General features: G+C 33.9%; 2 protein-coding genes across 5 annotated transcripts; one reads left to right on the top strand and one right to left on the bottom strand.

The window, feature by feature from the left end:
* Window positions 1–1,190: 1,190 nt before the first annotated feature.
* Window positions 1,191–5,424, bottom strand: LOC132039411 (chitin elicitor receptor kinase 1-like). Its single transcript, XM_059429899.1, has 12 exons — window positions 4,555–5,424; window positions 4,188–4,227; window positions 4,096–4,103; window positions 3,821–3,985; window positions 3,497–3,696; window positions 3,209–3,298; window positions 2,710–2,800; window positions 2,463–2,614; window positions 2,288–2,379; window positions 2,061–2,199; window positions 1,863–1,961; window positions 1,191–1,513 (listed from the first exon to the last, which is right to left on the bottom strand). Exons 1-12 carry the CDS (start codon window positions 5,180–5,182, stop codon window positions 1,379–1,381), a joined length of 1,839 nt encoding a protein of 612 aa, XP_059285882.1. The 5' UTR covers window positions 5,183–5,424; the 3' UTR covers window positions 1,191–1,378.
* Window positions 5,425–8,485: 3,061 nt separating this feature from the next.
* Window positions 8,486–13,505, top strand: LOC132039392 (serine/threonine-protein phosphatase 5-like). 4 transcript variants are annotated; one of them, XR_009410377.1, is made up of 8 exons: window positions 8,486–8,636; window positions 8,717–8,773; window positions 8,894–8,968; window positions 9,276–9,445; window positions 9,512–11,497; window positions 11,638–11,734; window positions 12,084–12,163; window positions 13,398–13,505. XR_009410377.1 is itself a non-coding variant. In XM_059429880.1 (5 exons), exons 2-5 carry the CDS (start codon window positions 8,743–8,745, stop codon window positions 9,743–9,745), a joined length of 456 nt encoding a protein of 151 aa, XP_059285863.1. In that variant the 5' UTR covers window positions 8,489–8,636; window positions 8,707–8,742; the 3' UTR covers window positions 9,746–11,497. The 4 variants fall into 4 exon arrangements, 2 of the variants coding, with proteins under 2 accessions (XP_059285863.1, XP_059285870.1); XR_009410378.1 differs by lacking the exon at window positions 8,717–8,773; XM_059429880.1 differs by lacking the exons at window positions 11,638–11,734; window positions 12,084–12,163; window positions 13,398–13,505 and having other exon boundaries at window positions 8,489–8,636; window positions 8,707–8,773; window positions 9,566–11,497.
* The last annotated feature ends 5,177 nt before the right edge of the window (window positions 13,506–18,682 follow it).

Raw genomic sequence — 18,682 nt, 5'->3', positions numbered from 1 at the left:
CACTTTTTTGCGGCTAATCCAAACGGGCTCAATATCGCAACTTTCTATATTGCACAGTTGGTCACGTAGAGAGAAGAGATGAAAATCAACAACTATTATTGGAATTAACCGGAGAAAATGACCGGAAGATCGGCGACCCTTGTCCAACCACCATCTGGATCATCCTTCCTTCCACTCTAAAATACATATCTGACCTTCCAATTTTCTTGCACCATCAAGTTCCACCAAATAGAGTTTCAATCAAACTGTTTCACTTCATTCTTTCACCTCCCTCCATCACTGCCTCGCCAACACCACCATTCCTCTCACCTTCCACTCATTTTCCACCATTGTTCACAGATTAGAAGAACAAAATTTCTAAAATCATATTTCTACATAATATTCAAGTGTCCTTTTATTTAAGTATATGACGATAAAATCATGTCTTTAAAAGCTAAGGCAATGGGATTTACTTAGGGTGTATAAGCTATTGCTCTTTGGTTGATAGGGAAAGATGCTGGCACATCTTTATGTTTTTGTTAAAGATCAAAAGAGATGCTATGTCCTCTTTGTTTATCCTTTAATCTCAAGTCTCAACAAATATTTCTAGGGGGTTTCCCACAATTTTTCTCTGTTTTCCGTAGCTTGATCGTATTTTTTGTACAAAGAAAAATATTTTGTTTCACAGCAAGAAGATTGAGAATTCTCTGAGAAATAGTGACGAGGCTATGATAGGGTGAGAACAATTTATTTATTTATTTTTCTTAAAAGCCACATGGCATTTTTTCATTTGTTATATTTGCCATGTCTACGCATGTGAACTTCACGCATTATATTGTTCGTACGGGTTAGTCATGGGGAGTTTAACTTAGAGTGCCTGACAGGAATAAGCTTAAGTTAAAGTGTCTAAATGAAAAATGACGTCAAATTTGAGGGGTTATGTATTTAGCCTAATAATAATAATAATAGAAAAAATATTAAATCTGAAAACATCCTGTTTACACTGTTTGTTTGTCATCTTTCCGTTATAAACGTGGGCTACTTTGACAGACGGAGCACTTATGTCCTTGTCTTTGTTCATAAAATGACATGTAATAGAGGAGCAAAATATCCAAACCCCACCCCCCTTCCCCCTCAAAACCCACCAAAACAAAAAAAAAACCCAGTGGAAAAGCACCCCCACCCCCCCCCCCCCCCCAAAAAAAAAAAAAAAAAAAAACAAAGCACTAAATACCAATTTTAAAATATTGCAAAAGTTCTATATGTGTCATAAGGTTGATGTAAACAAATGTACAAGTGTTACTCCTGTAAGCTTCTGGCTCTGATTTCCTTATCAAGAGTAGCCCAATAAACTCCAATTTGGAATTTGTTACCTTCCTGGCATGAGATGGGCAAGGCCCTAGTTTTCATAAAAACCAGCAATGTTCCAATCTGCACTTGAGGATGATATTGTCATTAAAGCCACTACTATTGACCTCATACTTGGCCTCAATTGTGGTTTTTCATTTGTGCAGGCTTTGGCAAGAAGAGCCACCTGCCAAGTGAAACAACCTAATTACTTTCATTATCGCAGAAAAAAAGAAGACAAATTAAGCTATATAGTCGTTCACCCAACCGCTTAACTAAATATAACTGACAGATGTATAATATATGTATGATATGTGTATAATCAGTGTATATTGATGCATACCGGTTATGAAAAATAAACAATAAATCCAACCTGCTATTTGTGTAAAGATCCAAAAAATAAAAATAAAAGAAACACACTTTCCCCTTAGTGTTAATCAGTCAATTCAATGAGTACACGTCAATCTCAAACTAATTAAAGCCGGCTATATGAATCCCGTAATATTAATGCACTTGTAAAAATATTCTTTTATTACCTTCCAGACTGAATCCAGGGGATAATCATCACCAAGTTTTGGATCTATCAATTTACATATCCCTTCTCTAGGATCAACCTCATCAAGCACACCCTCAAACTGCAAAAAATATCCCAATTTACAGTTAAAGTTTTAGCCTTTTTTTGTGGTTTAGATATGAGAATTAAATTGGTGAGTGAAGAAATGATCCAAAGGTACCATTGTAACAAGCCCCTTTGATTCAGTAGCAGTTTCACCAGTACTTATAATAGCTTGTTTAGCAGATATTAATTCATAAAGCACCACCCCAAATGCATATACATCTACTTTGGGAGAAACATCACCAAACAGACCATACCTGCACATAATGCAAGTAGAAACTAATAATTTGATCTTGTTCAGAGATATCTAATAAGTACTAATACCATAGAAAAATAGATTCTTACTCTGGGGCCATGTAACCAAAAGTACCAACGACGCCAGTGTTCAATGAACCACCTTCAGCTTCTATCAGTTTTGTAAGTCCAAAGTCAGCAACCTGCAAGGCAAAACATTACACCTTCAAATGAGTTAATACACATGGTTTTTGGCTTCATAGTTCTAGTATTGGAACTCCCATACCTTTGCACGGAAGTTTTTGTTGATCAAAATGTTGGCTGATTTAATATCGCGATGGATGTAAACAGGAACAGTGTGTTCATGGATGTACTCCAGGCCTCTAGCTGCATCCAGAGCAATTTGCACCCTTGTAGACCATGGCAATGGTGTCTTACCTGGAAATGAAAAATACAAGATGGATATGGAACTATGAGACATTTGAAATTTGGTTGACATGAAGTTTTCATGCAATGAGAAGGACTGAACTTACTTAAACGCAGGTGTTGGCTTAGGTTTCCATTTTCAACGTATTCGTATACTAAGAACAAAGATCCTTCAATGCAATATCCTATCAAACGTACCTGCAACGGTTTCAACATGTGAAATATTACCTCATATTCTCTAATGATCTATGAGGCTAATGGATTCTTTATCCGCTAAATCTCAAGTATGGCAGAGCTAAATTAATCACCAATCCTGACTTTCCCAATGAGAAGTATCTCATTATCAAGCAAGTCGCTCAGAGAACTGAATGAATTGGCATACTGAGTAATGCAAATTCTGAAAAGGAAGTTTATCATATGAAAAAAGAAAATGTTCACTCAAATTTTTCAAAATTGCATTATGGAGAAGTTAAAAGATTGATGAAATTTGTAATCTTCACCATCCGTGGTGACATCTTTTACCATAGTAACTCAGGATAGGCGCCAAAGAGGACTATAATAATCAAGGTATTGTAGATAATATATCAGTATGAGTAATGAATTTACCAAGTTCAAGTGATGAACATTGGTCAAAACCTTCAATTCAGCAAGGAACTCTTTTGTTGCTTGCATATCCATTTTCTTGATAGCAGCTTTCTGTATATTATTGAGACAAAGGAGATTAGCAGCATGAATATACAAAAACCCAAACAAAGAAATGCCTGCTGAGTCAAGACAATTATGTGAATGGTGCAATGTGTGACATATTAAAGCAGCTAGAACTAAGTTGATGATCATCAATTGAGTATCCAAATAATTGCTAATCATTTCTATCTAACAAGAATAACAACGAACCTCGCCTCTTAACTCTCCATAGTAAACAGATGCAAAACCACCTTGGCCAATCTTGTAGGCTGTGCTGAAGTTGTCACTGGCATTAGCAAGTTCATCATATGAAAATTCCACAGATTTATCCACGGTGATCCTTGGGGCCTCTGGAGAAGCATCCTTATTAAGAGGACCCCCTTCTGAAGAATTCTCAAAATTTCCATGACCTGAGTCATTTAAGGAAATTTCAAGGTCTGTAGCTAGTTATAAACTTATTCAAAGGATGAACTACACATTGCTTTCATGGAAAAGTTTAAGTATGCACCAGTAGATTAAAAACAATAAAATTACCAGGAACATGCTTATTGCTACTATGTTTGTAAGGTTCCAAGTGAAGAAACGATTTATCCTCCGTTTTTCTGCCTCTGTAAAAGGTAAGATACAGGCAAACCGCTAAAAGGGCTACAACAGAAACTGCTGCAACCGATATGCCAGCTATTGCTCCACCAGAGATTCCTGGCAAAAAATTAGTTTTAGTAGATTACAATCACATTCAAAGTTATTTTTGATACCTTAGACTTGATAAGTTGAAAAAGATGCCACTGGAGCACTAAAATAGGGCCAACCTTTTGAGCTGTGAAAAGCAAGAAACAATAATTAGCTACCAATATTATAGCATTCAAGAAATAATCAAGAACTCATTGAGGTTGGAGAATACTTTGGAGAAGTCCTTAATGGTGGATAAGTTCCATTTTGATCTGCAACATATTACGTATCAAAAATAGAGATTTAGGATAAAAACTAGTACAATATCAGCCAACACTCAGAATTTAACAGATATTAAAGTGACAATCCCAAGTGTTGCACTAAATTTGTCATACATAGTCAAATCATCTGAAGACTCACTACGACTGTTTGTAAATATAGTACGCAAAATTGTTCCTTCCCGTTATAATATACAACCAGCATGGTTCCCTTTTAATGCTTCTGCACATCTTACTGTAAAAACTCTTCCGAATCCGACTAATTGTACTTAAAATATCCAAAGAATATGAGTATAGAAGCCTTGGTAAAGAGATTAATACCTTTTCCAGGAATGAAAACCAAACCACTGCCTCTGCTGAAATTTGCTTCAGGATTATAATCCTCCAACAACTTCTGTGGTAGATTAAATTCATTGGCTACTGTGACCAAATTCTCGTCAGGCCGAAGAGGATAAGTTATAAATAGTCCATAGTCTTTTGATACACGACTTTTCCCACAAGAGCAGTTCACAATAACATTTACAATAGAATTTACAGGAACATTGTTAGGATCATAACTGTTTAACTCCTGCAACTTTTCAACTGTTATAAGGTTCGAATAATAAAGCCGGGCAATTCTTGGATAAGTAGTACTAGCCTTGATCTTCACACCAAACTGATGGCCCATGAATTTCCCATCAACACAGCCACATGAGAAGGGAACATTAACTCTGCTTTGGTATCGAATAATATCTGGATTGGTTATCTGAGGATTATAACTAACAATATTCTTGATGGTGGTTGAAAAAGAATTAGATATGAAAGTGAGGTTCGTACCATTCCATACATAAAATGAAGCTAATGCATCACAATCATCACTGCACTGAGATTTAGCCCCCACCCACAAAATGTTTAGTACTACTAAAATGCGTAAAACTAACTCAAACCTTCTATTTTCTTGAAAAATCATCTGACTTTCAACACTGTACTAGCTGTAAAATGGCTTGAGATTGTTGAACTCTTTTAGAATCTTGATGAAAGTTACTGGTGGGAAAATGCTGGTGAGAATGGCTAAGATGCCAATGTATTTATTAAAGTTTTGTTAGTACTTTTTTTGTTCCAAAGGTTGTCTTAGTTGACAGCTTCAGTTGTGACATTTTAACATTTTTCAACAGGGCCTAGTCCAATAGAAAAAGGAATTAACTTTGAATTTGCATTACTTTAAGTGGGAGACAAGAATTTTACAGCCTAAGGTTTGGCATGGGATTTCGTGGAAAAGCACAAAGAAAATTTTAACAATCTGTTTTTTGGTTTCATTAGTTGACCCTAAGTCAACGCATCACCATTATTGATTTATTTGTCTTTTATATGCACTTGGCTTTTAGTAGTCGACGTCGGAACATGCCAAATCTTTTGGCCCTGCCATCTCCTCTCCAGATTTGACTCCTTTCCATTACATTTCTCTCTATCTCCTTAAGTAAATAATTGGATGAATGACATTTATCCTATTTATTTATTAAAGGTCTAGATTAAGTTAACGCAAAAGGGCCAAATATACCCCTGTACTATTGAAAAAGGGCCAAACATACCCTTCATGTATTTTGGATCCAAATATATCCCTGCTGTTATACTATTGGCTTAAATATACCCTTTATCCTTTAAATTTGTCCACCTTAGACATCTTATCCTATATGGTAGTAGCAGTTGATGAGGTGGATACCACGTGGTATTATCACCTCATCACCCCTAACTCATTTTACTCCTTTCTTCCACCACTAAAATTTTCACCCTCTTCACCACCATTGCCGCCATATAGTTACAGCTCTAAAAAAAAAAAAAAAGAAAAAAAACCGGTGACTACTGACCAACTTGAATCAACAGAGAGATTTTCCGTCAAAAAATCTGGTCCGAGTTCATTTGTCCTAAGTTCCAATTAAGGTGTTTAGTTTGGATATCTACTTTGAAGAAAATGTTCACTTTAATGAAAGGCCATTATCTTCAGAGAAAAAAAAAAAAAAACATTAAAAAGGGAAGAGAACGTCTCAATTCCAAAGGCCAAAATGGAAGACAAAGCACAATTGCATATGACAAACTTCAGATATAAGGTTCAATAAGTTTGCTTGGTTTCTTCTCTATGCTCCATAGATGAATTTTGTAGAGTTGTAACTATATGGCGGTAATGGTAGGGTAGTGGAGTGGGTGGAAATTTTAGTGGTGGAAGAGGAGAGGAGTAAAATGGGTTAGGGATGATGCCAAGAATCTTTTTCGCATCATAATTTAACATGCTTGTTATAGGATAGGATGTCTTTAAGCTTTTGGACAAATTTAACGAATGAAGGGTATATTTGAAGCCGATTTCAAAGTATATTTGCAACTCAAAATATAACGAAGGGTATATTTGGCCCTTTTCTAATAATATAGGGATATATTTGGCCATTTTCCGTTAAGTTAATTTGATAAGTATCTTAACCATAGTTAAGAGGATAGATTTAGGGAAAACACTTAGATCTCCAAAAAATTTAGTACCAATTAAGATCATAATTTTATTTTACATCCAAGTATTAAAATTGTTGAACATCATAAAACCTCACACACCGCCCCCCTAAAACTGAAGCTTTTAAAGGAAAAAAATTGAATCTCATTCTCATTAGGGATTCTTATTATTAATCAATTCTGCCGTTCAGCATTAGCAAATCTTCATTTTCAATTTGAAAAAAAGTATTCATTGAAGTTATATTTGTTTGTTTTTATGAACTTATCTACCTTTAGACACAAACCTTAAACTTCCAAGTCAAAATCCATCAGATTTAGGCATTATAATATTCAAATGAGCAAAATAATTACAATGATTTAGCCCGATATGGAGGCGCTTTACTGTTTTGCCCTAAGAAATGACAGATTTTTATCATCTTCGCTAGAAATGTTTTTGTAATTGTTGGACATGTTTGTAATGCTCAGAAAAGAGAAAAGATAAAGAACTAAACAAAAGAAAAATCCTATTGCTAATGACGCTATAACATAAACATAGGGAAAAAATGTCCTATGAATTTCAGTTTTTTTTTTTTTACTGGGAGGGTGGGGTTGTGAAGAATTACTGATGTAGTAATGTTGATGTTCAACAAAAAATTTGATAATTGGGGATCACTGATGCGTAGTTGCTGCTGGAGGTAATTAAATATGGAATTATTAATGATGTTTATGGGTACCAAAGTTTGTGGAAATATAGGTTTTCTTACTAAAAATTAAGTGTTTTCCCAAAGTTTATTCTTTTGACTATGGTTAAGATGCTTATCAAATCAATTTAATCTAGACCTTTAATAAATAAATATGACAAGTGTCACTCATCCAATTATGTACTTGAGGAAATAGAAAGAAGGTGTAATGGAGAGGAGCCAAATCCGTCATCTCCCTATCCTTTCTTTTTTGTGTTTAAGTAATTTTGGTCGCATTTAAGTTATATTATTGACAATGTGAAGATTTTTTACACTATTAGCACAACACAGTTTGACCACTTATACTAGTATACTAGTGTACTTGCCCGCGCGGTCATAAAAAGAATTAAAATAAAGTTGAATACTAATGTCATTACTTTTATAAACGAAAATTAATTTTTAGTAATCAAGCATATTTTTTAAATTTCTTAAAAGAGAACCTATAAAAAAATTAGATTAAATACGAAACAACTCATTTAAGAAATTAGTAAATGTGAACTTGAAAAAGTAGAATATTAAAAATAAAGTTAATGAAAAAGAAAGAAATGGTAATGTTAAAATCTCGGGACGTAAATTTGAGATTTGACCTCCTTTTTCTTTTTCCTCTAAAGCCATTACTATGATTTCTCGACGCTTATTCATAAGATTCATATTTTTTCATCTTTTTTTATAAATAAAAATAAAAGACTAAAAGAAGGAAATAAAAAAAAATTTGGAAAAAGAAAAAATATCAATTAAATGAAACCCTATCATTGATATTGATGGGATCAAATCCCCTACTATCTAGTACAGTCAAATCTCTCTATAACAATATCGTTGGGTCCGAAATTTTTCAGTTATTATAGAGAATGGCTGTTATACATCTATAACAGCATTGACATTTAAATAATACTTGGCTGTTATAGGCAAAAAAGAGGCATAAAATCTAATTCTCATTTTTAATTATCAAATGCTAAGCTTAATCACACTTTGTACAACGAAGGAAAATCGTTTCATAATGAAAATTTCTACTATTATAGAAGCACGGGTTCGAGGCAGGATCGTCGTCATCATTCCAAGGGCATTTCGGTCATTTCACTTTAAATCTAGAAGACTCACTTTACCATATCTCTAACAGTTGCCGACTTCCAAACAAACCCATCTCTCAGTTTGCCCGCTTCCAGAAAATACTCGGAGTTTTTTTCACCCCTTCAACTGGTTTTGCAAGTTCAGGTATATGTTCCTGTTAAGTTTTTGTCGAAATCTTCTATTTCTTCTTCTGATCTTTTTTTACATTTTCAAGTTCTCTTCAGATTTCTCATTTTCTTGGTTGAATTTCATGGCTATTGAAGGAAAGATAAAGCTTTTAGGTGAGACAGATTATTGTTGTAATAGCATTTGCTTTAGAATTCTTTTCGAATTTCACAAATGTTAGTTCAAATTATGTTAATACCCAATCTAATTGCTTTTTTTTGTTGTTGTTGTTTCAGACGATGAAAAAAGTAACTTTTTGGTTCTCATCTCCTGTGTTTCGTCCATTTCCATCTTTGGACCTATTAGTGGAGGTATAATAATTTAGTGCTTGAACTAATTTTGTGCAAGGTTGTATTTCACACATAGGATGGCATGTCTGCAACTCATTAGTAAATTAAAAGCTATCATCAGCTATAGGCCAGCACCTAATGTCAACTTTTAACCCATCAAAAAATATTTTTTCTCTGAAGTAGTTAGTTGCTTGATTAGGGCTTTTTGCACTTTGTTAATTGTTACTCAGAGTGGTAAACTTGAGAACTTTTTGCAGTTTATTTCACTGTGCGGCATTTATGCATATTCCTAAATAGTAAGTCTATTTCCGATTTCAATGTGTTTCAGGGCATAAGTATTCACAAGCTATTGGTCTGTACACACAAGTGATTAAGTTAAACAGTGAGAATGTGGTGTACTGGGCTAATCGTGTGTTTGCTCACATCAAATTGAAGGAATATTGCAGCGTAATAGAGGACGGAGCTAAAGCTATTGAAATTGTCCCCAGATATTCAAAGGTTTGTTTCAAATTGTCAAAATATTGGAAAAGAATTGTGCTTACTTTTTTATTGTTTTCGATGTAGGTTGATACGGGTGCTGTGTGCTTAATCTCTGATGGGTTGTGATCGGGGTTGCAGGGTTATTATAGGCGAGAGGCTGCATATTTGGCAATGGGAAGTTCAAAGACGCATTCAAGAATTTTCAACAGGTTGGTATTGTTTTTTGAACATCTTAAGTTGTATCAGTTGCATATTGCTGGTGATAATCAAATTGTTCTTATTTTTTATTTTAAAGCTTTACTACATAATATATCTTGAGAAGAACATTGCTTATGTAACTAGCTACCATATTTAGAAGAGAAGATAATGCCATACCAGTGACATTGTTCGTGCAATATGTTATTTGTGACCTTTAAGATTCCTTGTCAATTCTATGCTCCAGCAACTTCCATATGTACTAGATAAGTTATCTGGAAATACTAATAACATTTTGACATCAAATTTAAGTTCAATGACATTTAGTTGTAGCAGATTAAGGTAGAAGATGACCAATCCCACCCTTGAACATCTGAAGAATTTTTTAGGCAGAATTGGCATAATTATTATTCTTTTCTGTTTTCATTTGCAGAAAGAAGTCATATGGTTGATTCTGGTTAGTTGTCAGAGCAGGTCATATTTGTGGAACTTTTAGTTGCATTAGTTGGAAATCAGTAAACTTGAATGAAAAACTTTTTGTTGTCCTTGACTCAACCTACAAGCTCCTAAGTCACATAGAATATTAAGAAAGTGAACTTGCATTTGTTTCTAATTTTTCTACTATTATAGAAACATGAGTTTCAGAGTAGATCGTCGTCGACATGCCTGCTTCATTAAGCAGAGGGCAATTTTGACATTTTACCTTCTAGGTGTTGTAGCATTAACATACGTGTTCAACCTACTCTCATTCCACGACACAACATCGCTCTAGAAACATCCTTCCTTTCATCTTTTTTTTACACTTGAAAAAACAATTTCTTAGTTTCATCCGAACCTTTAAAGAGAAATCATCAGCTCTATTCAATTTCTACCTGGGTGGGTTCTCTTCAAACTCAATTGTATAGTGTTGTAGTCGTGCTCTCTTTGACATACTCTGAGACTCTGTCTTTACAAGGTAATTGCATAGTTCGGTCTGTTCTCTTAGTTGTTCTTTATATTTGTCACCTAATTGTGATTGTATCTTCTTGGTCTTGTAATTTTGATCTAGGGTTCTAAATTGGAGAAGTCAGTATGTTGTTACTAAGCAGAGAAGCCTAATTATCAGATTCCATGGATGTGAATATGCAAAAATGTCTTAGAATTCTGATATTCCAACTTAAAGTATGTGAATCTTTCAATTTCTTTGCAAAATCTTCTTTTTTTTTATTCTTTAATTATGTGTCTATGATGCTCTTTTATTTAGCTTTTAGAGAGGTTTATTTTTGTTGGGTATATGATCTGAATTTTTGGGGTTAGATAGTATCAGCTTGGATTTCTTCCCCGAACACAATTAAGGAATTTTCGCAATGATTTTAGAAATCGAAATTCTCGCCAGATTTTGTCCTTTTTTGTTAGTGTTCATGGAAACACTCATTTTTTTCTTAACCCTCTCGAATACAAGGATTTTCCTGGCACCATCGTTTCTTTCTCCCTATTACTTACAAAGTTGATCCTCCTCCAATATTTGGGAAATCTCATTTTGTTGTGACGCTTTCAATAGGTAAATTAACATCGTCTTCATTGGACCAACCATATATTCACCCATGGACACGATGTTACAACTAATTGGATCTAGAATTTAGCCGACGCTCATGTTTGTTCAATTGATGCTAACATCCATCAGTTGGCGACCACTGATAACTTTTTATATTTTTCCATTTAGTTAATTACAGTAACAAATTTAGGTAGGTCTCTTCCATTGTTGGCTCTCACTGTGCTTTCATAATGTCTAAACTATACAAAATCTGGCCCCTTGGGAACTTTGGCTTTGACGTCGACCATTTAAAAATATGGTGCTTGTGATACAGAGGCGCTGCCTGCAGCTGTTATTAGAAGGTGCAATTTACCAAGCATGTCATCTCTTTAAACCATGAAATAGAACTCTACCCCGTATTCTAAAGCAGAGTTTAACCTTATCGTGTCATCGGATTATTGCGACCTCTCAATTAATGAACACGATATTGTCTGCCTTGAAGGGGAATGTCCAGAGGATGCATTAATGCATTCCGGGATGAAAATTGTGATTGAAGATTGCCCTTTGCAGCAGACATCCTTCTCATATGGTCTAATCAGGTTAGTTGTTGAATTAAATTATGCTTTGAGCTCTTTGGAAATTACTTCATTAAATTTGTATATATAATTTAGAAGATATTCCAAGATAGGTTCAATCCACTAATTATTTAGTTTGCTATAAACGTATACTAAGCTACCTTGATTGCGTGCAAGATGTTAATAGTCCAAAGCATAGCTCTTTGCTTAGCAAAATATCCAAAATATCGGTGTATAAGTTTTCCTCTGATATTATGCTTGTTTTTATTAGTAGGCTTTTGTACGTTATATTCGTTAGTTCATTTACAGTTGGGGATAATAATGCAGAAGATACCATAAATCTCAAGCTAATTGTATCATCATTGGACTGCAGGTGACTCAAAAAAAGCTTATAGATTGGTCCTTCGGAACATATGAGTGATGTTAGCAACTCGAATCAGTAGCCTGCAGAAGGTACTTTTCTGCCTGTTTAATTGAGCTTTCAATGTAATTTGTCCTTGAAATACTAAGGCTATTGGGGTTTGTTAATTTTAATTTTGGTGCAGATGATAAAAGTAACAAGAAACACATAGTTTTCTACCGCTAAATTGCTACCATTTTATTTGTATATGCATCGGGTCATGTGTGTTTCCAGAAGTATTTTATGGTGGATGATTCAAGAATTTGTTTGCATTTTGTTAAATGATTATTCTGAGTTTGAGAGTTAATTTGATTATATTTTGAAATTAAATCATATTACATTAAGGAATCCCTGATCATATAATGTGGAGAGAAATTTAGATAGGTAGATGAAAAGACTAAATAGAGATTTGAGGTGGCTTTCCATTAAAACCATAACAGACACGTAAATTTTATTTGAGCTCCTGTAGACACGTAAGCTATATCTAAGCATTGCAAAAGGTCAAACTTGCCATTGGATTTGACTTAAAAGCCAGGAAGCAGCCATGTCGAGAATGAGATGTTTGGGTGATTTTCGGTCGATAGCAGTCAATGTGATTGTGAATGGAATATGGAAATTGAAGAATTAAGATAAAGGTATGATTGATCTCGAATCGGAGCAGTAAGTATATCTTCTGAAAGGAAAGGATTTGGATTCGAAGCAATGAGATTACTTGAGTCAGGTATAAATTATGGTGACGTTATCTTGCATCATTTGGAAGGATTGTAGTTATTAAGTTTGCTTGAGCTCTTTATCTTTATATGTCATCTAAGCTTATTGTAGTTGTAGCCCCATTGCATTTGAATGCAATAGCTATATATTTGAATTCTTAAAACCAGATGAAGAAGGGGGTGTTCTCTTTTTTTTTGTTTTGTTGTTGAAATACATGGGTATTCTCTTCTTTTTTATTTGTTGCACATCATATTTTCTGTCAGCCATGAATTAGTATATCTTCTAAAGGGAATTATACTATATTTCCATCGCTTTTTTATCACCTCTTTTACTTCAATGAAGCGACTTTAACTTGACCAGCATTTTTTTTGTTGCGGAGCCTCCCAAATAATGTTGAAAAGAAGGAAATGGATTTTTAGCAAACTAAAAGGTGCAGATTCATGTTGCACTCTTGCAGGCACTATTAATTATAATATATTTTTTCAGCTTGAGCTTTGTGTTATTATTTCATTTTACGTATCTGGGTGCATATTAATTAACATATCACATTCTAAGAAATTATTTTGCTCTCTTCAGGAAAGCCTCTGAAGACCAGATGTGTAGATAAAGCCAAAGAAACACTAATTGGTTACTTTCCTTCTGCATCAGAGAGAAGCTTTGAGGAATACTATATGAATACATATGATAATTAAGGGCCCACTCTTCTATGATAAAAAAAAATGAAGGGCCCACTCTTCTATAATAGTAGAAAAAATAAGGTGGGGCCCACGTAACGAATTAGGAGACAATTTCAATAGCTTTAGCTCCGTCCTCTATTACGCTGCAATATTCCTTCAATTTGATGTGAGCAAACACACGATTAGCCCAGTACACCACATTCTCACTTGTTTAACTTAATCACTTGTGTGTACAGACCAATAGCTTGTGAATACTTATGCCCGAAACACATTGAAATCGGAAATAGACTTACTATTTAGGAATATGCATAAATGCCGCACAGTGAAATAAACGCAAAAAGTTCTCAAGTTTACCACTCTGAGTAACAATTAACAAAGTGCAAAAAGCCCTAATCAAGCAACTAACTACTTCAGAGAAAAAATATTTTTTGAGCGTTGAGTTTCTCGACCCTTTGACTTAGGATTAGTCAGTTCTATTTCTCGATGGGGCGGGGAAGGGATATAACTCAGCGGTAGAGTGTCACCTTGACGTGGTGGAAGTCATCGGTTCGAGCCGATTATCCCTAAGCCCAATGTGAGTTTTTCTAGTTGGATTTGCTCCCCCGCCGTCGTTCAATGAGAATGGATAAGAGGCTCGTGGGATTGACGTGAGGGGGCAGGGATGGCTAAAAATATTTTTTGATGGATTAAAAGTTGACATTAGGTGCTGGCCTATAGCTGATGATAGCTTTTAATTTACTAATGAGTTGCGTACATGCCATCCTATGTGTGAAATACAACCTTGCACAAAATTAGTTCAAGCACTAAATTATTATACCTCCACTAATAGGTCCAAAGATGGAAATGGACGAAACACAGGAGATGAGAACCAAAAAGTTACTTTTTTCATCGTCTGAAACAACAACAACAACAACAACAAAAAAAGCAATTAGATTGGGTATTAACATAATTTGAACTAACATTTGTGAAATTCGAAAAGAATTCTAAAGCAAATGCTATTACAACAATAATCTGTCTCACCTAAAAGCTTTATCTTTCCTTCAATAGCCATGAAATTCAACCAATAAAATGAGAAATCTGAAGAGAACTTGAAAATGTAAAAAAAGATCAGAAGAAGAAATAGAAGATTCCGACAAAAACTTAACGAAGAACATATACCGAACTTGCAAAACCAAGTTGAAGGGTGAAAAAAACTCCGAGTATTTTTCGGAAGCGGGCAACCGAGAGATGGGTTTGTTTGGAAGTCGGCAATCGTTAGAGATATGGTAAAGTGAGTCTTCTAGATTTAAAGTGAAATGACCGAAATGCCCTTGGAATGATGACGACGATCCTGCCTCGAACCCGTGCTTCTAAAATAGTAGAAATAACGATAAAGATCTTATTTTAAAAACGTGACTCACCTATTTATCTTGATTGATTTTATAGTATAAACCAACAGTCTGATAAAAAAGAGGGGAAAAGGTCAAAAATGCCTCTCTACTTTAGGAAAAGGGCTAAAAACATCTTTTAATGAGGTGAGGGGTATTTTTGATCCAAATTTGTAATGAAGGATATTTTTAGCCCTTTTCTCAAAGTAGAGGGGTATTTTTGACCCTTTCCCCTACAAAAGATGAGATAATCCAGTATGTTCAATTTTTTTTTTTTTTTTGAACAGTTAACATTTCTATTAGTACTAGCAAACTATGCCCGTGCATCGCTCGGGCCGAACATGATTAATTTGGTTACTCACTTTAGTTAGTTTTTATGGTTTGTACATTTTGCAAAGGATACCGTGATTCTCCTTAGTGAGTATCCATATTTTGTCTTATTTTGGTTATGTCCGCCTTATTTTATATTTAGTAAGTTGACAAGTCAAATATCCTATATATCAAGTTTATAATCACAAGATTCAAAGAATATTTTTATTATATTATACACATTTTTAATTTAGAACCACGAGATTCAAAAGTCTATCTTTATTTCTTAAACTCCGTGTCTAGTCAAACTTAGATACTTAAATTGAGACAGAGGGACTATATGCCAAATAAAGGAAATGAAAAGACAATTGAGACATTGCGGACAAGTGGGGACTTAAAAAGTAAACACATAAGAGGTAGAATTAATGTTAAACTTCTGAAATGTACACATGTTAGTCGCTGCTTAGAGTACAATTTTATATGCTTTCTATAATAGAGTAATAAAATGAAGTATAGAAGTAAAGAAATATGATAACATAAAAGTAAAATATACGTTTACAGAGAATAGGTGACAAACTAAGTAGTAGTACTTGTTAAATGAAGTGGACCCACAACTGGAAAAAAAGGAAAGAAATCAAATACAATTGAAATAAATCCAAATTTTGTATACAACTCAGACAACTTTTTGTGCAATTTGTCAATGTTGTGTTCGTCCTCCCTTGCCACTTATATATAATACTACCAGAGAATTGCAAAGAAGGATAAAATAAGCAATAAAATGAAAAATTAAATATCAAAGCAAAGAGGAGCAATGAAAAAATTAAGAGGAGAAATGATTAAGCGAAGAAGCAATCCACAAATGAAACTCCTTAGTGAGTCTCCACATTTTGTTTCTTTTCCTCTTATTTTTTCTATTAATTTCTCAATTGTTGTTAAAATTTATCTTATTTTGGTTCTGTCCGCTTCTTTTTATATTTAGTAAGTTGACAATTCAAATATCGTACATGTCAAGTTTATAATCACAAGATTCAAAGGATATTTTATTATATTATACACATTTTTAATTTAGAACCACAAGATTCAAAAGTCTATTTTTATTGTCTAGTCAAACTTAGACACTTAAATTGAGACAGAGGGAGTATATGGCAAATGAAGGAAATAAAAGGACAATTGAGACACTACGGATACGTGGGGACCTAAAAAGTAAACACATCAGAGGTAGAATTAATGTTAAACTTCTGAGATGTACACATGTTAGTCCCTGCTTAGAGTACAATTTTATGTGTTTTCTATAATAGAGTAATAAAATTAAGGTAAAAGTGGAATATACGTATACAGATAAGTATTTGCTGAAGAAAGCCCCTAGAAATCAAGGGAAGAGGTGAAGGAAACATGATTTGTGAGTGTGTACAGGTGTTGTGCTTAAATAAAAATACAGTACACGTGTGTATAAAGAGGCATAACAAATTCAATGACCAATGAGATTGGTCCAAGTTTATAGTACAATTGACATTGCTCCTAGTACAATAATTGCCTCTTTCACGTTTATATATAATAGAAAATTGAAGTGCATACGTGTATACATGATAAGAGAATAAATATTCAGTACTATGACATTTGTCCACGTAGGATAAAAAAGTTGTTTAGTAATGTGGTCAAGTAATATGGGGCGGAGGAAGTACTTCATTTAGGGATAAGGCACCGTTATCCCCCTGAACTATACCCGAATTTGCTACGACACACCTTATCTTTTCCAGGATCCTATTACCCCACAAACTTATTTAAAACGGAATAATTACCCCTAAACGCCGATGCCCACTCTCATATGGGAGAGTGACATACACTCTCCTTGCCACATATGTATTTATTTGTTTTCTTCTTATTTTTTTAATTTTTTTTATTTACGTGTCAATTTTTTTTTAAATAAAAATAAAAACTGAATTTTCATTAAAAAAAAAAAAAATGAGTTTTAAAACCCGTCTTTTTTTTTAATTTGAAAAATTTGATTTTTTTAAACCCATTAAAAAAAAAAAAAACTAAAAACATGGATTAAAAAACTGAATTTTCTTTTAAAAAAAGGATTTTTAAAACCCTTTTAAAAAAAAATTGAAAATTTGATTTTTTTTTAAAACTCGTTTTTTAAAAAAAAAAAAAACCGAAAAATGATTTTTTTTTTTAAATATGGAAAAATGGATTTGTTAAAAATATGGAAAACTTGATTATTTTTTTAAAAAGTCTTAAAAAATCTTGATTTTCATGATTTTATTTTCTTAGGACACTTTTATTTTTCAAATAAAATCCGGAAAAGTGTTTTTCTTGCCAAAATGTGAAAAAAAATGAATTTTTATAAAATTTTGAAAAAATTAATTATTTTCTTAACATGTGGAAAACCCGTTTTTTAAAACTAAATGTGGAAGACTAGATTTATTTTCAAATTTTTAAGAAAATGCAGATTTTTAAGGGAAAAAAATTAAGTTTTCCCTTTTTTATGTTTCTCACTCAAAGAGAGAGTGAAAACACACTCTCTTTGCCACATCGGCATTTGAGGGGTAATTATTCCGTTTTAAATAAGTTTAGGGGGGTAATAGGGCCCAGGGAAAGGTAAGGTGTGTCGTAGCAAATTCGGGTATAGTTCAGGGGGGTAATGGTGCCTTATCCCTTTATTAATTCTTAATGAACTTGAAAAGTCAAAGGTCAAAAGTCAACAAGTATAAGTGCACGGAGAAAATAAATGTGTTGGAGAATTAAAATTAAAGTGCATGCGTGTATAAATGAGAAGAGATAAATATTCAATATTATAACATATGTCCACGTGGGATAAAAAAGTAGTTGGTTAAACTGTACAATTTATATAGCTTGTGGTACAAATTTGTATTGCTATGATAGTCCTCTCTTCACACGCGCGCGCGCGCGATATATATATATATATATATATATATATATATATATATATACAACAACAACAAGTCCAGTATAATCCCACCATGTGGGGTCTGGGGAGGGTAGAGTGTACGCAGACCTAACCCCCACCTTGAAAGGTAGGCGGTCAAGTTTCCGAAAGACCTCGGCTCAAGAGAGGAAAACAATACAAAAGGTCGGATAGGCCAAGCATATCGAAAAAAATATGAAAACAAGGAATAACAAAGGCGAGAAAGTCATGGTAGAACGTGTCGGAAAGAAAGGAGCATTAACTACTATAGATAAATAAGATAATCAAAGTACAACGGCCCAACAAATATAAGTAGTAATCAAATACAGAAATCCAATGGCAATAAACAAATGAGCAAAACTACAACTACTATGGTGAAAGGATAAGCCACCTAGCCTTCTATCCTAATCTGAGTCCTCCACAACCTCCTATCTAAGGTCATGTCCTCGGCCGAAACCGTGTCATATCTTGTCCTAATCACCTCTCCCAATACTTCTTCGGCCTCCCTTTACCTCTCACCGAAACCGTCCATAGCCAACCTCTCACACCTCCGATCGGGAGCATCTCGTGTCTCTCTCT

Source organism: Lycium ferocissimum, chromosome 2 (assembly GCF_029784015.1).
Source record: "Lycium ferocissimum isolate CSIRO_LF1 chromosome 2, AGI_CSIRO_Lferr_CH_V1, whole genome shotgun sequence".
Classification (NCBI taxonomy): Eukaryota; Viridiplantae; Streptophyta; class Magnoliopsida; order Solanales; family Solanaceae; genus Lycium; species Lycium ferocissimum.
Note: the sequence above shows the minus strand (reverse complement) of the source record. Positions and strands in the feature narration are given on the sequence as shown.

Bases quoted from the DNA above. Each gene is read 5' to 3' on its own strand.
- LOC132039392 (XM_059429880.1), top strand. From the start codon at position 8,743: ATGGCTATTGAAGGAAAGATAAAGCTTTTAG. The intron at 8,774-8,893 runs GTGAGACAGATT...TTGTTGTTTCAG, and splicing joins AGGAAAGATAAAGCTTTTAG to ACGATGAAAAAAGTAACTTT. The intron at 8,969-9,275 runs GTATAATAATTT...AATGTGTTTCAG, and splicing joins CTTTGGACCTATTAGTGGAG to GGCATAAGTATTCACAAGCT.
- LOC132039411 (XM_059429899.1), bottom strand. From the start codon at position 5,182: ATGATTTTTCAAGAAAATAGAAGGTTTGAGTTAGTTTTACGCATTTTA. The intron at 2,615-2,709 runs GTAAGTTCAGTC...TTTCATTTCCAG, and splicing joins AAGCCAACACCTGCGTTTAA to GTAAGACACCATTGCCATGG. The intron at 1,962-2,060 runs GTACCTTTGGAT...TATTTTTTGCAG, and splicing joins CAAAGGGGCTTGTTACAATG to TTTGAGGGTGTGCTTGATGA.